Genomic DNA, 16572 nt, shown 5'->3' with positions numbered 1-16572 from the left:
GCTACATTTCTTATGAATTGTATTTAAAAGGAATCCGTAGGGAATTTTTTAATCCTACAGAACAAGCGAAAAATATATATTTGATCCTACAAACCAAAAGACCAACATAGCTAGAATTTTCAAAGTCCTCTATAATTTTCACGAAAATCATTTTAATCAAATAAGCCCCAGCTAAACAAAGGAACAACGAGCGCTCGTCGTGTGGTCGTTGCACAACTCACAAGTGGGCCATGTCACATTTCTCTGCCGTTATTATGTGCAATCATTCCACAACTTTTCAAATTTAAATAAGTGAAAGCGTGCGTTTTTCAGACCAACGACACTTTTTTTTCAATGGCACATTTTGAATTTCATATCCAACGGTTTAGGCGGAGCATGATAAGTGAGAGCAATGATGATCCCGGCCGCCCCGGATCTCCAACGACAGAGCAGGGTAAACCCCTTACCTACCGGCCAGTATGCAACATCATCAAGCTCCGTCGTTGTTGGTCATCCAGATAACTTTCCATTTCGAGTCTCGACGATGAAGGAGGATGGTCCCCTTACCCCGACGACCAACGGCGTAGCGCCCCCAAGCTTCGCCGCCGTTGGTTGCCCCGGTAAATTTCCATTCCTGGATCCGCCACTGGCGGCGAGGCGAGGGGATTGATTCATGAACCAATATCACAATATCAAGGAAGAAATGACCAATTATTCGGTGGCAAGTCACATCACGGCCTGAAAAGGATTTTTCTTGTGGAGTTGCTGAATCAATTCCAAACACGCCTGAAGCCGTCATGTCGTGGTCGCGCGCAGTTGCAACCCAGCCCAACGCAAGCCGCCCATCTCACCAACCCGCACGATCTCGCCCCGCGCCACCCGCCGCGGCTCCGGGTTCACGTGGAGCGGGTGCCGCCGCTGCCGCTGACCGGCGGCTTAGCTAAGCCGCCGGCCCGTCCAGCCGCGCGTCGCCACCCCGTACCTGCCAATATTTTACCAGTCGCGGTTGCGCCGGTCGCTATCCCCTCCGTGGCTGGCAGTGGAGAGTAGGGAAGTCAACACACGACTTGGCCGGTAGCCAGCAGCCAGCAGAGGCGGGGGAGGAGTCGGAGAAGGGAGGGTGGTGGGCGGCCAGTCGCCGCTCGCGCTCGGAGATCACCGAGAGATCGCTCTCGCCCTCGCTCAAAGATCGTTTATTTATACACCCATCGCTGCTGCCGCCCCCCGTCCCCCGCCCGGATCTGGATCTCACTGCACCTCCCACCCGCCCCCGCCCCGCCCCCTCCTCCGCCTCCCCGCCGCCGTCGCCGCCGCCTGGGCCAGCCATGGGCGCCGCTACCGCGGGCCAGCAGGCGGGAGGGACCCCGGACAAGCTCCGGCACGTCGAGTCCATGTCCGAGCGGCCCTCCGGCGCCGGGTCCATCTCCGGGATCAGCGCCGTCGTCCTGGGCGAGTCGCTCGCCGACGAGGAGCACGAACTCGTCTTCCCCAGCGCCGAGTTCTCCGCCACCGCACTCGTCTCCTCCCCCCAGCAGGTACATACATATATACGCACGCACGCACCCACTCTGCTCCTCGATCGCTCGCTCCATATGGCTCGCTTGCTGTCAATCAACCGCGGCGCTTGCTTTAGTTCAGCACAAAAATGTCTTGTCCTGATCATGATCAAGACAAGCCCGGTGCTCGCTAAAAGTCAGTCGGACAGGGACATTGCTGATTTTATGTTCTACCGACAGATCGTACACAGAGATAGCAACAGTGCTAGGATGCATTCGTCTTGATTTTAGTGCTTCATTTCCTTTCTTGCTGCGTTTCGGTCTGATGATTGTGATGCCTTAAAGTTGTGATCTCACTTGGTGTGTGTTTCAGTACAAGGAGATGTACGAGAGGTCCATCAAGGACCCGGCCGGGTTCTGGTCAGAGATCGCCGACGCCTTCTACTGGAAGGAGAAGTGGAACCCCAGCGAGGTCTGCTCCGAAAACCTCGACGTCAGCAAGGGCCCCGTCCACATCAGTGTAGGTGTCTTCTGGTGATGGCTGTTGTCTGAATTTAGCATTTCTGGTGATTGCGAATCATGTGTTGGTTCTTTGGTGTTGTCCAGTGGTTCAAAGGGGGCAAAACCAACATATGCTACAATGCCGTCGACCGCAACGTCGAGGCTGGGAATGGGGACAAGATTGCACTGTACTGGGAGGGCAATGAGCCCGGCCAGGATGGGAAGCTCACCTATTCTGAGCTCGTGGAGAAGGTTTGCCAGGTAATTATGCATATGCCTATATCTGGTTGTTTTGTGAATGGACAGTAAATGTACCAAGGGATGTAAATGCTCTTAGTATTAGAGGTTTGGGGAAGGTGCTGAATCTGAATTTGTTTTGTTTTATGCTTTCTGCTAGCTTGCAAATTACTTGAAAAGTGTTGGTGTCGGCAAGGGGGATGCTGTGATCATCTACTTACCGATGCTGCTGGAGCTTCCCATTGCCATGCTTGCATGTGCGCGTATCGGTGCTGTCCATTCGGTAAGCACTGCACTGCAAGCTCCATTTGTTATCCTGGTTGGTCCTGTTCCCGTTTATGATGCGATGCACCCCAAATTTCCCTTCAGGTTGTGTTTGCTGGCTTCTCTGCGGATTCGCTGGCCCAAAGGATCGTTGATTGCAAGCCTAAGCTTGTGCTCACTTGTAATGCCGTGAAAAGGGGGCCCAAGCCCATTCTTCTCAAAGACATAGTGGATGCTGCTCTGGTGGAAAGTGAGAAGAATGGATTCTCTGTAGGTATGTACTAGGATCGACTTTTATATTGCATAGACAATTTGAGCTGTTGTTGGGCTTCCGTGGCAGCACTCACGCTTGCCATCACGGGGTTTAATGTTGTGTTGTGAAAATTAGGTTCAGATCCATATATTGTCAGTGGTGGACAATGGGATCAGTATTTATGATGACTTACAGATCATTGGCAGATCCATATATAACTGAATGCTGTCAATATGTGGTTTGCTGATTTTGACTAGTCACTACTGTTGTGCTGAGCAGGTATTTGTTTGACATACGAAAACCAGTCAGTAATGAAGAGGCAAGACACAAAATGGCAAGCAGGAAGGGATGTTTGGTGGCAGGTGCATTTTTTCCCCTTCAACAGCAACTTGTCAACATTCCAATATGCATCCTGTATTTCAGGGCAGGCCTGCATCCTCAGATAACAGCAAATATCAATTAACCATTGTTCCTTGGACATAACTTTCAGGATGTTGTGACCAACTTTCCTACCAAGTGTGATGTGGAATGGGTGGATGCGGAGGATCCATTGTTTCTTTTGTACACGAGTGGCAGCACTGGAAAACCAAAGGTATTAAGCTACACTAGATTATCCTGTTGTCAAGTTACCCGAGTATTAATCTCTGTTAATAAATTTGAAGGGTGTTATGCATACTTCTGGGGGCTATATGGTGTATACTGCAACAACATTTAAGTATGCATTTGATTACAAGCCAACAGACATATACTGGTAAACAGAAGATTTTGTTTTTGACTTGTATGAATATAAAGCATGTCCTTTGTTTGGGGAACTACTAATAGAAATTGCTGTTTTCCCTTATACCTTCCGTTGTTTGTTGGCATCAGGTGCACTGCAGACTGTGGTTGGATTACTGGACATAGCTATGTGACATATGGCCCACTCCTGAATGGAGCTGCAGTTCTTGTTTTTGAAGGGGTATATATTTCTAAAAGCTTTTCTAGTTAGGATATTGTGAAGTTATGTCAGCTCAATACAAATTTGATGAATGAAAGAAAATTCAGTGGTTTTATTTTTCGGGGTTGTCATTATGTTTGATGTGTCCTTTTGTTTGACAATTCATAACACAATCCACTAGACTTTTATGTTTAAGAAATTGTACTTGTTGTATGTATTTCTTAAAACTCAATTTGTTTGCTTCGATAATTTTTGTGGGGCTTGATTTTAGTTGTACTATGCCTAAATATGCCATTGAATCATGTACATGTAGACTCCGAACTACCCTAATGCTGGTCGGTGCTGGGACATTGTGGACAAGTACAAGGTGTCAATATTTTATACCGCACCAACACTCGTCCGTTCACTCATGCGCGATGGTGATGAGGTATGCATGATGTTCTTTAAGCCAGCTCCCAGTAATGTGAACAAGCCATTGATGCTGGATGGCATTGTGTTTAAGACCCCTACTATGCTCAAGTCTGTCAATCTGGTTGTCTTGAATGGAGGGAAGAACTATTCACTATTCTAAGTCATCTAATTAAAATCTTAAATGATTGCAAATCAACCATCAAGTTCAATATTCTCTTGATTTTTACTGTTTACTAAATCTCAACATTTGCCGGACAGCTGGTTCTAGTGAACATGAATTGAACTGTCCGTTGGTTGTTGGAAGCGTGTGCTTTGGAGCTTGTCTGCTTTTATTTCGATATATCTGCATCTGACAACCCAGTCAACCTAACATAACATACCAATAGTTCACTCACTGCTTATTACATATGTAGTTACTTAAGTTGCTAAGAAGCTCATATGACTTAACAATCAGAAGATTCTCGAGCCGTTTCTACTGTGCAAAACTATTAGATTTAGTGATTAATCGATAAACACTTGTTCTCCAAGATTGAGCTCTTAACTATCGGATTCCATGAATTTTTTTACGGAACAACTACAGCGAGCTATTTATTGCCAATGATGGTTGGAAAGAATCCAACCAGGAGACTACAAATATGACACACTGGAAATAAAACACACTGGCTGTAATATGATTTGGATAGCATAAAAAACATTCATAGTGGCCACTCTGTAAACCTTTTTTATATGTATGTTTGGTGTGGATGTTGCTTTTTTTTACTTATTGCCTGATATGCTTTTGCAGTATGTTACACGCTACTCTCGAAAATCTCTCCGAGTCCTGGGAAGCGTTGGTGAGCCAATTAATCCTAGTGCATGGAGGTACATGGATAATTTATCAAGTGTTAAAGAGTAATACTATCCAGGGACACTTATAAGAGGTTGTTCTCATGCGTGTTTTACTTCATTTTAGATGGTTCTACAATGTTGTTGGGGATTCAAAGTGCCCCATATCAGATACTTGGTGGCAGACTGAAACTGGTGGCTTCATGGTAAGTGCCTCTTAAAAGCTGACACTTCTTCTCAATTTCTTTTTCATGGGGCGATAAAGTGACTGATCTTGAAATTAATATTTAAACTGTTGTAAATGCTCTCTGCAGATGACTCCTTTACCTGGTGCCTGGCCTCAGAAACCGGGTTCTGCAACATTTCCTTTCTTTGGTGTGCAGGTAAACGCAATCTATCTGTGAAATACAGAATACAGCCATGCATTTTATCTAATACTCATTACTATTTGTACGGTTTACAGCCGGTCATTGTTGATGAGAAAGGACAGGAGATTGAAGGAGAATGTAGCGGATATCTTTGCATTAAAAAATCATGGCCTGGGGCTTTCCGGACCCTCTATGGAGATCATGACAGATATGAGACCACATACTTCAAGCCATTTGCTGGCTACTATTTTACTGGTGATGGTTGCAGCAGGTAACTTGTTGAGTTATTTCCATCAACAGGGCATGAGATCCAAGCGTATTTCAGTTTTACGCAATATAGATTACCTCTCTAACAGCGCAGCAAATAATATTTTCATGTCAGGGACAAAGATGGTTACCACTGGCTTACTGGAAGAGTAGATGATGTTATCAACGTTAGGTAAGCTGCTTATTTGGTTTGTTTGCTATTTGCTAGAGTTTAAGTTCAGTATGTGGCTGTTGAAAATTGTTATGCTAGAACTGAGTTATCTTGCACATTTGAATATGCAGTGGGCATCGAATTGGCACAGCAGAGGTTGAGTCTGCTTTGGTTTCGCATCCACAGTGTGCAGAGGCCGCTGTTGTTGGTGTTGAGCATGAGGTATGGCCCACCGATAATCTAACCTTCCCTGCACTTCTGTTATATTTTCTATCCCATCATATACAGTTCTTATTGTCATATTATCTGCTTCAAATTTCTAATAAAAGAAGTACTTCAGGTCAAAGGTCAGGGAATATATGCTTTTGTAACTTTGGTGGATGGCGTTCCTTACAGTGAAGAACTACGAAAGAGCCTCATAGCAAAAGTCCGCACTCAGGTATTTTCGTGATACTTTTGGATGTTTCACATCTTCCGTTCTAAAGCGAGTTACACTATCAGAAAATAAAACTCCGCCTTTACATGGAAGTATGCGATCCCATGCTTAAAATTTGTCTATTCAGCATGCCAAAATTGTGTAGAACAAAGTGAGTTCTGATAGATTGCGAATGTTCCCAATTCACCAGCTACTATAACGAGGCCTGTAGTTCAGGCAAATTAGTTAACACTCTTTGTTAGCCAGATGAAACATGCTCCAGATTAGCTACTGTCAATCTTATGCTGGCTAGGAAGACATAGCAAAGAATTAAAACATGGGCAACTGAGCTCCTTCAATGCTGTTTGCTGCCTGTCATTCATGCGGGTTTTTTTCCTGCGTGTCAGATCGGGGCGTTTGCAGCTCCAGACAGGATCCACTGGGCGCCGGGGCTCCCCAAGACCCGCAGCGGCAAGATCATGCGCAGGATCCTGCGCAAAATTGCCGCGAAGCAGCTGGACGAGCTCGGCGACATAAGCACTCTCGCTGACCCCGGCGTCGTCGACCAGCTGATCGCGCTCAAAGATTGCTAGGATGTAAAGCAGTTATGCGACTGTTTTTTCCCCTATGCGGTTATGTGGTTGGTAGAAGGTTGATTTTAGTGCTCGCTAGTCCTTTTAATCAGTGCGATTTTCTCCTGAGGCTAGTGAGCTGCAGCGTGGTGTAATGTAATGTTCTCTCCTTGTGTTTCACTTTTGTAAACTTGTGTATCACATATCCGTAGAGTTCCGTGAATGTATTGATTGGCCGAAGAAAAATACGTCAATAAAGGAAATGTCAACTGTGTTAGGTTTTTTTTGTAGAAACAAGTGGTGTTTTCTCAAGTCTGGTTTAAAAAAAGGGAGCGTGTACTGATTAAGCAGCTGAAAATGTCTTTTGCGTCGGTCACTTTTCCCAGGACCACTTGATCTTGATCCAACGGCCAAAAACACATCAGGGCACTATTCATCTTCAACCTCACCCCCTTCCTCCCATACAACCGCCTGCCTGCTCTGCCCCTCTGCTTGGCACCACCACCTGCGGCCGGCGGCGCTCTGCGCATGTCTCACGGCACAACCCTCCCCCCATCCCTTATGCTTTTTCTATGACTTGTTGGCTATGTGCATTTGGTTATGTAAAGGCCACATATTCACCCGTCGCAGTTGTGTCATTCGATATAACATTTGAATGAAAAAAGGCCCTTTATAAAAAAAATCACAGTTTATACTATATGAGCATCATGGTGGAAAATCGCAACGGGTGAGTGCACAAGTTCCTTCCTAGTCTCGGCGCACTAAATCTTAGCTCAACACAAACAAGGAGATATTTCGTGGAGGATAAAAACAATGAGGAGATAATGTACGCATGATGTTAAAAAAGGGAGATAATGTACCACCCGAGGTGTGACTCACCCTTCCAATGAAAACCAAACCAACGCACTATAGAGCTTAGCTTTCAACTCCATAATGTCCTACACATTCCCAAGCCAACAAACATATATATATACCTTGCACTCGATGCCACAAGGATTCATGCACATCACGGTGTATGTTAGATATTGCCAACGCGCGTGAGCTCACACTCACCGAACACACAAATGGGGCGCGCCACCACCTGCCTGGCCACCTTGTTGCTCGCCGTCACCTTTCTGTTTGCCTCCGCCGCCACGAAGTCGCTTACGGCCATGCAGACGGACCAGGCGGGGACTAAGAGCGGGTCCACCCTGCCGGCGCACTGCTGCAAACAGGAGGAGAAAGCGGTGGCCAAGCCTCAGCTTGTTGTTGGCGATCTAGTGGACTTGGCATCAGCGGAGGAGCAAGGCCAGAAGCCTAGCCCTCACCGGAGTAACAAAAAGAAGATCCACCACCACCACCATGACGACGACGACGACGATGATGATGGTGGTGGTGGTGGTGGTGATGATGATGATGATGGCGGCGACGACGACGACGATGATGGTGGTGGTGGTGGTGGTGGTGGTGATGATGATGATGATGGCGACGACGATGACGACGACGATGATGATGGTGGCGATGATGATAATGATGATGGTGGCGACGATGATGACGACAATGGCCGATCCCACTCGGACCACGACTGTGACTCGGGCTCTGACTGTGATGGTGATGACGCTAACTCAAAGGGCAGGAAGAAGAAGCCCTCAGCTCCAGAGAAGAAGGGAGTCCTGGGAGGTAACCGGTAAGAAGAACGACAAGCTGCCTAAAGTGACAATATATATGGGCGTGCGAGCTTCCATCGCCCTTCAAGTCATTACTTGCTTCAAGATCATGAGAGCGAGCTTATCTTTAAACATGTATTAGCCATAAAACTCTGTACGCGCATGCACTTTAAAGTTATGTATCTGGCTATAGCCTACAGACAATGAAGTCCGCATACAAATAAGCGCATCACACGGTATTAAACTCTCTGTTTCTGAATATAAGATGTTTTGGCAGTTCGATCAAAGGTCTTGCATTTAGAAATGAAGGCAATGCCTACTATGTGCACGACCAACATCAGGGAGTTGTACTGTAGTGGCAACCGTGTTAAAGGAAAACGCCAATAAAGAAAAATGTCAACCATGTTACACTTTTTTTTATTTTAGATTAGAAACAGGGAGTGTTTTGTCAAGGCTGGTCTAACAAAAAAGGCTCTAAATAGATGTGCTGTTTAAAAAAAAAGTTTAAACAGTTTTTTTAGGGGTAGGTTTAAACAGATGGAGCAGCATGAAACAAAGCGAGTGAGCATACAGTACATTTTTTAGAACATGGTACAGACGCAGATGCTCATATATACTCGCATACACTCATCCCTATGAACACACACGCATACCCTATTATGAGCATCTCCGAGAGACTGAGCCGGCATATCATTTCAAGATTGACGAAGTCACCAGAGACGTCTCGACTGAGCATGTAGTGCATTTTTTTTTTGAGAATCGAGCATGCAGTACTTTTTGTTTAGATTTTTTTTGCGTCCAAACATACTTTTTTTATTGCTCAATAATGTTCATAGGCATACATCTCAAATTTGATGGGTTCAGTAGCCATACATGGCGTCCAAAACCCAACCCAAAAACATGTTTGGCAAGGCTATGTGCCTCTAAATTTATCCCTCTACCCTCGAAAATGAAAGTACACTGATAAAACTGATTCAAGGTGGGGTTTATCTCCTTTACTACCGCAACATAATTTCCTCCTATTCTTTGATTGATGTCTCCAACCACCCCCTTGTTATCACATGCTATTTCCACATGCGTGAGTCCAAGATCCAGGGCCAGCGCCATCGCCTCCCGACATGCCAAAGCTTCAAGCGTCGCTGGGTCATTCATCCCCGGGATCTTCATAGCTGAGGAGCCTAAGTAGTGTCCCTGCGAGTCCCTGCAGACCGCGCTGATGGAGCCTTCAACAGCTGCCCTTGACACAGCTCCGTCCACTCTAATCTTTGCCACCCCGTGCGGAGGAGGAATCCAAGCTGGGCGTGACCTGTTTGGAGCTGCATGTAGCGGAGCAGCTTTCTGTTTTGGCTTGCACGCCTCCAACTCATGCAAGTATTTCATGATGAAAACATGTGTGGCTTGGGGACTTTGAAAAATATTCTCGTGCAAAGCTTGCCTTCTTGCATACCAGATGGCCCAAAGAGTGACCAGAACTTGAGTGAATTCATTGGAAGGGATTGTATCCATGGCCGCAAAGACCCAGCGTTTAGCATCAGGCTCCCTGATGCCGTTAATTGCCTCGACCAAGTCGGGGTTCTGCAGTGCCCACACACACCGAGCAGCATGGCAGTGTAGAAGGGAATGTTGCCAAGAGTCCTCGCTGCCGCATAGTCCGCATGTCGTCACCGTAGACATATTACGGTGATGGAGAAGGTCTGAAGTTGGGATAGACTGCTGGGCTAGTCTCCAGAGGAAGATTTTTATCTTTGAAGGGACATCTATCTTCCACAACTTTGACCAAGCTTTCTGCTCGCCTTCGGTATTGGATGGGTCTGCTCTGCCTTCTAGCCAGGCTTCTCGTCGCAGTTTTGTGGTGACCGACATCCGGTATGCAGAACGCACTGAGAACACTCCGTTTTTCTCGTGTACCCAGGACCAAAAGTCTTGTATATGTCTCGTACAAGCAGGAATAGACAGAATAGCTACTGCATCAGTCTGCACGAAGACGCTTGATATCATGTCACGATTCCATTCTGCGCTGGGAAGGAGCAGTTTCCCAACGAACTGCGGCGGACTGTGTATTCTGCTCACTATAGGACACATGTTATGTTGACGGGGTAACCAGTTGTGCTCCCAGATTCGTGTAGTATTTCCGTCTCTAATTCTCCTTATAAGTCCTTGAGAGAGTGTATCTCGTCCATCCAGTATTGACCTCCATACTTTTTGTTTAGATGAAAGCAGGCAGTACAAAGCTGCGTTTTCTTCCCCCTGTTTGAGAACCGCGTGAATGAATGCCAGGCCCATAACGCGGGCTGGGCTGGGCCGAATCACCAAAGAAAGCCGAAAGGTCCAGGTGCGCGAGGGGAACGAGCTGGTCTGGTCGACAGGAGCAGAACGGCGGGGGCGGAGACGCCGCATCTCCGGCGGGAGGAGGACAAAATGCCGCACCTTCTTCCTCCTCCCCCTTCCTTCTGGGCCACATTTCCGCCAGCACAGGAGCCACGCCACGCCGAGCACAGCAGGCTAAGGCGCGACGCCACGCCGACGGACGGCGTGGCGCGGGAGCGAGCGAGAGCTTCAGAGGTGCGTGCTCTAATTGTGAATGGACACAAGGTGTTTGTGATGTGGATTAGTGGAACCCATATGCCAGCTGCTGACCTGTTTTTCAATTTTCAATCCCTTAGTCTGACACACTGTCTCTCTCATATTTCTGTTAACAAATGTGTTGCACACTGAAGCATGGGGACAGGAGGGATGGCGGAGTGCTTAACCCACGCATAATCTTGGTGTTGTTCAGGGTTCACGTTCTCCTACATAAGTTTCTTATTGCTGGTCAGATGGCACTAGTTTAGTTAAGGGTTATACAGTATTACAGTATACTTTACGCACTTTCAATCAATGCGACAGGATGCCTTTTTTTCTTTCTAGTTAAGCGTTGTGTATATTTTCTAATGTGATTTGAAGTTGCTTTTCTACATGATTTCTGTCGGATTTCACAAACATTGTTTAGCCTGACACAATGAAGTGACCTACCTGATAACTCTGACTATTTTTTACTTCCATGCTTGTGCTTATAAAAAACTCCATAGTAACTAGGAGTAAGAGACACATTGCATGCAAAATTAAGATAATACTATATGTTAGCCCAAATGACAGACTAGTAATTCTAGTCTAAGGGGGACAGAATATCTGGCCCGAGTAGCACACACACCAGTGAAGCACTAGTACACACACGAACAGAGGATACACGAGCAGTGTGAGCTGAAGTGCTCCTGTATTATACTGTACTACTTGAAGCTGGAGTGCTCTGGGGCTAGACTATGAGTTCTCGGGGAGCTGGCTCACGGACGCGCACACTTGAGAGAGAGGAGCACACGGTGAGTACTAGTTTTGTGAAGCTCAAATGGATTGCTTGATCTGTCTTATTTTACAACGATGGGATACATGCCCTTTTATAGGGTGTACTACCGACTTAAGCTGTGCAAAAACTTGCATAACTTGACAGTCAAGCCTATCATTAAATTTTATCCTGACATATTCTATCCTGGCAGCTTATCTCATCCTGTCCAGGCAGCTTATCTTGAATCTTGCAGCCACATGTTCACACCAGCTGCCTACTGCTGCTGTAAATAAGTAATACAGGATTTACTACTACAATATACATTCTACTCAGTCGAAATGACAATTGGCCTAGATTAAGAAACAATCGGCTTGGAGTTAGATAGTAGATAATTGTTAGTTCATATAACAAATCGTATGGTAGACCGGGAGGCCGTGCGTGGTACCCGTTCTTTAAGTATAATGAAATTTGGTTATACACTTATACAGCTATACTACCTGTTTTTTAAGCATACAAAATTTAGCTGGTTAACTTGCCTTCTTTTATGCATCTGAAGTTCTTGATGAGAATGGTCTTTAATACGAACATTTAGATCTCTCCATTTGCTGGAGCTGCCGGACTTGAAATACATTATCTATATTAAAACAAAGCTTCTTGTTCTTCAAGGCAAAACTACCAGTTTCTTATCCAGTATACAGTTGTAAAAAGTACCCACGGCATATACAGAGATTAGACTGCTAAGTACTAGCGTCCCTCTACTACTGTAATGCTCATGTTATTTGCAGAATTTACAGTATTTTCTGCTGCTCCATCATTTCCATTGTTGTTTTCAGAAAAATACACAGACTCTTTTGGAGGTGGAAGTGATATATCTCCATTCTCCAGAAAGGACATGATTGATGACACGAGTGGCCGCACATTTGGGCTGTCCTGAACACACAAAAGTCCAATATGGATGCACCGTATAGTTTCATCAGGTGAACAACTCTCCACAATTGATGAGTCAACAAAATCCTTTATGTTCCCATCCTTCCATAAGCTCCATGCCTGCATTCATCATATCTCATCCCTTCAAAGATGCACATATTTACTATACTTGCAGAAATTCGAACATGTCATTGTACTTACAGAGGCTATAATGCTGGGGAAGTCTGCTTTTAGGTGCACAGAGCTGGTCTTTGAGCCACTCACAATCTCTAGTAGTAAAACTCCAAAGCTGTATACATCAGACTTGACAGAGAACACTCCGTTCAAAGCATATTCAGGTGACATGTAACCGCTGTTTGAAGCATGTCCCAGTTAGGAGCACATAACATAATTTTGGTCAAGCACAAGAATAATGTATAAAGATCACTCTTTTTTTTTTGAGATGTATAAAGATCACTCATGCAGTATATCACTCACTATGTGCCAACAACGCGGTTGGTATTTTCTTGCTGCTGATCGCCACCAAATATCCTTGCTATACCAAAATCAGATATCTTAGGGCTTATTTCGGCATCTAATAATATGTTGCTTGCTTTGAGATCCCTGTGAATTATCTTCAACCTTGAATCTTGATGAAGATAAAGAAGTCCTCTAGCTACACCTTTGATTATCTCGAATCTTGTTGGCCAATTAAGCATTGATTTTCTTGTGGCATCTGCTACCAATAGCATCAATTGAGGGATGGCATCAGTTATTCTGGTTGATTTCATGACTTACTGAAATTGGCAATACGTAAGCAGAACATACCGAAAAGCATGGCATCCAGACTTCTGTTAGGTAAGTATTCATATATTAATAGTTTCTCATCTCCATGGATGCAGAAGCCGAGAAGTCTAACCAAGTTTTTATGCTGCAACTTCGCAATGAGTATTACTTCATTTCTGAACTCCGGTACCCCCTGGCCAGAACCCTTACTAAGCCTTTTCACAGCAATTTCTGTACCATCTTCTAACATTCCCTGGACACATCCATTTTTAGGTCAAACAAGATGGAAATACAGTTATGTTCGTCGATAAGATAAAAATTCACGTTACCTTGTAAACACTGCCAAAACCTCCATGTCCAAGCTTGTTGGAGTTAGAGAAATTGTTTGTTGCAAGTACAATTTCTTTGAAGCTAATAGAAGGATACTTTAAGTTTCCGTCGCAAAGTTCAAATGAAGTGCTCGAAGTTCCTGACATCAGCTTCTTCCAAATATTCTTGTTTCTTTGTTTGCCTATCAGGAACATTGATGCAAACATTATAATAAAGGAACATAGCACATAGAAATATGGAATAGCCTTGGCCTGCACAATCATGCTCAAGGGAAATACACGGAGAAAAGTATGGAACTGTGTTCTACCTCCCAAATAGCAGATCCAAACAAGGCACACCCATATGATTATGAGCAAGGTTGACACGATTGGCAGTGTAATTTTTAAGACAGTGCTCTTCCGCTTTTTATCTGCCAAAATTTAGTCTGTAAGCAATTATGATTTGAAGATTTTATAAATAGTTAGTTTCACAAGCCAAATACTTCTTGCTAACTCCTGCATGCTCATATTTTCATTCCGAATCCAGTTGCTGCTAATCTGCACCCTCCAATTGGATAAACTGTTATGTTTTCATATTAAAAATATTGTAGTGATTCACAGACAGCATATATGCTGCGCCAAACTGTTCCATCATATTGACATTATCAACTCTTTACCCTCTAATATTTGCCCGCCACTACTAATTTAAACCTTACTTGTACTGACATTGTAAATGGTACTAAGGGAGATATTACTGGAGCTCCACTGTTCCCATAAAATAGAGGGTATATCTACCAACGCAAGCAGAGAAACAGAGACAGTAAACTGTACCACTCAATCCATGAACCCGGATATAGAGGTTTTGCCCTTGTCCAATGAGCTTCTCTGTGTCAATCAAATCTCCGTTCCATAATAGGCACCTAGTTTCATCCCCATTGATATCCTTGGTGCTCGTATTGGCGAAAGCATACGCTGTGCAGGAGCAGTTGCTGGTGCATTCTGCTATGCATTCATCTAAGCTTATATTCTTGACATGCAAGGACTCATGGGGAACCTTCATGCTTGGCAAATTTAAGAAGCCATCCTGTTGACCACATCTTAGTGCTTCCATCCGGTGGCATCCCTGCGAAAACCTGTGTGCCGTCCAGTCTTGCTTGTTGTTTGGCTCAAAGCCATCAATACATTTGCATGTCACAATAGGCTGCGTGTTGTCGCAGTAACCAAATGGACCACAGTAACCAAATTTGTTGCATTCCTGTTTAGGTTCTGATCGCAGGTCAGTCCATTTGGACATGTTGCTATTCCAGGTTCGTAACTTCATCTTGCCTGAGTAGTCCATCTTCAGTAGCACTAAGGAGACACTTGGTTCTGGTAGTCCAAAGGAAATGTACACCTCATCATCAATAGTATTCAGTGTGAAGTGAATTGTGGACTTGACACTCTCGACGTACCGCCCTACTAACAAATAGTTATTCCACGCTGGACTTCGCCAGTATGGTGTCGAACCATTCCATGAAAAACGCCGCAGAAACTCATCAGGGTGTGCACCATATGAGAAGTTGCCCGGGGATGGGTCTTGGGTGTTTCTCCAAGAGACGAGCCGTTGTAGTGCATGCGTCTTGTGGGTGATCCTGAGGTTCATACCTGGAAGGAGAGTGTCGGTCGGGTAATCGAAGCTTTGCCATAAGATGATGCCCTGTGATGACCGAAGGATAAAATTCCCATTGTTATCAAGCGTGGCTCCTCCACCAGTTGCCTCTGACGATGAATTTCCTGCGGCGCTGATATTAGTCATCCAGAGAAGCTGGCCGTTGGTGTCTGACAGGGCCAGATTGGATCCGTTTGTGAAGGCCAGTGTTGCAGAAGAAGGATCAGCGATCGGCATAGCACGGTTGGCAACCCACACAACATTGTCTTTGGGTATGTTCTTGTACCATATTCCGACGTAGTAATGTTTTGTGCCGGAGCTGGACGGGGAGAAGAATCCCAGGGCGAAAGTGCCGTCGTCGGAGGTGATGGTGCTTCCAGCAGAAAGCGGCTTGTCGGGAAGAAGGCGGCTGCCGGATGATGCACAGAATGGGAATAACCAAAATGACCAACAAACAAGGCAGATGATTGTGTGTATGGGAGGGGGATCCATTGCTGTAGCGAACTATGGAACTGGGATAATGAAAGCAAAGCAGTGGATGAGTTGCCCTTGGACAATGCAAATCAGAACTCCTGGGAGAGGCAGAGTCAGTCAAGCATATTATTTGTGGCCCTTTTCTTACAGGAAGTTACTGGGAAAGTGGGAACCTTGGAAGTAGTCAAGGATATATATTTACTAGGAAGTTTGAAAATGTTGGGTTGTGGTTGTTATCATCTGGACTATGTCGGACTAGCCTTCTCAGCAAATTAGAATAGACATTTACTTTTTCTTTGAAGCGTGACTGCTTGGTTTTCTTGTTTGAATGTGCTGGTTGCTGGTACTATTTTAGTTGGATTACATATGTTTATGAACAGAGCAAACCCCTTGTTCTGGTTTTGGTATGTAAGCTTAGATGTCTGTTGTGTGTGAAACGAACCTATCTTTTGACCGTAATGCATATGAGATTGCAGTTAAATGTTAACATCAGTGGTGCAGGAAATTCCATGGTCTTCCCATTGGACTTGCATGTTTGACCATGTAAACTATAACTGGATAGGTTGTTAAGATTAAGGACACATTTTTTTTTTCTTTTGGGTTTCAGAAGAACATCATTAGACCCTGACTGGATGTACAAAGGGACCTTGTGCTTGTTTCTTAAAAATGTGAGGTCAAACTCTGTGGGTGGACTCACATATTTACTCTGGTCTTTGCAACTATAGAAGTTTGCGAGCTATGCATTTAAGTGTGCAGTCGTGCCCGAATTTGCGCCCCTAGCTTCGCAAGAAAGAGGGATTTCTTAGCAG

The 16572-nt window shown here is 45.0% G+C and overlaps 2 protein-coding genes across 2 annotated transcripts; one reads left to right on the top strand and one right to left on the bottom strand.

The window, feature by feature from the left end:
• Window positions 1-783: 783 nt before the first annotated feature.
• Window positions 784-6953, top strand: LOC123128986 (acetyl-coenzyme A synthetase, chloroplastic/glyoxysomal). The gene is made up of 18 exons (XM_044549109.1): window positions 784-1514; window positions 1849-1995; window positions 2082-2237; window positions 2374-2496; window positions 2583-2751; window positions 3010-3092; window positions 3221-3322; window positions 3393-3481; window positions 3598-3688; window positions 3981-4094; window positions 4863-4939; window positions 5031-5109; window positions 5218-5286; window positions 5367-5542; window positions 5654-5710; window positions 5821-5911; window positions 6030-6128; window positions 6512-6953. The coding sequence occupies exons 1-18, from the start codon at window positions 1305-1307 to the stop codon at window positions 6695-6697; spliced, it is 2118 nt and encodes a 705-aa protein (XP_044405044.1). The 5' UTR covers window positions 784-1304; the 3' UTR covers window positions 6698-6953.
• Window positions 6954-12293: 5340 nt separating this feature from the next.
• On the bottom strand, window positions 12294-15788 carry LOC123128982 (G-type lectin S-receptor-like serine/threonine-protein kinase B120). Its single transcript, XM_044549105.1, has 6 exons — window positions 14473-15788; window positions 13663-13844; window positions 13376-13586; window positions 13046-13283; window positions 12770-12920; window positions 12294-12688 (listed from the first exon to the last, which is right to left on the bottom strand). Exons 1-6 carry the CDS (start codon window positions 15779-15781, stop codon window positions 12386-12388), a joined length of 2394 nt encoding a protein of 797 aa, XP_044405040.1. The 5' UTR covers window positions 15782-15788; the 3' UTR covers window positions 12294-12385.
• Window positions 15789-16572: the final 784 nt, after the last annotated feature.

This window comes from Triticum aestivum, chromosome 6A, assembly GCF_018294505.1.
Source record: "Triticum aestivum cultivar Chinese Spring chromosome 6A, IWGSC CS RefSeq v2.1, whole genome shotgun sequence".
Classification (NCBI taxonomy): domain Eukaryota; kingdom Viridiplantae; phylum Streptophyta; class Magnoliopsida; order Poales; family Poaceae; genus Triticum; species Triticum aestivum.
The sequence above is the reverse complement of the archived record's forward strand: the minus strand, read 5'-3'. Positions and strand labels throughout refer to the sequence as shown.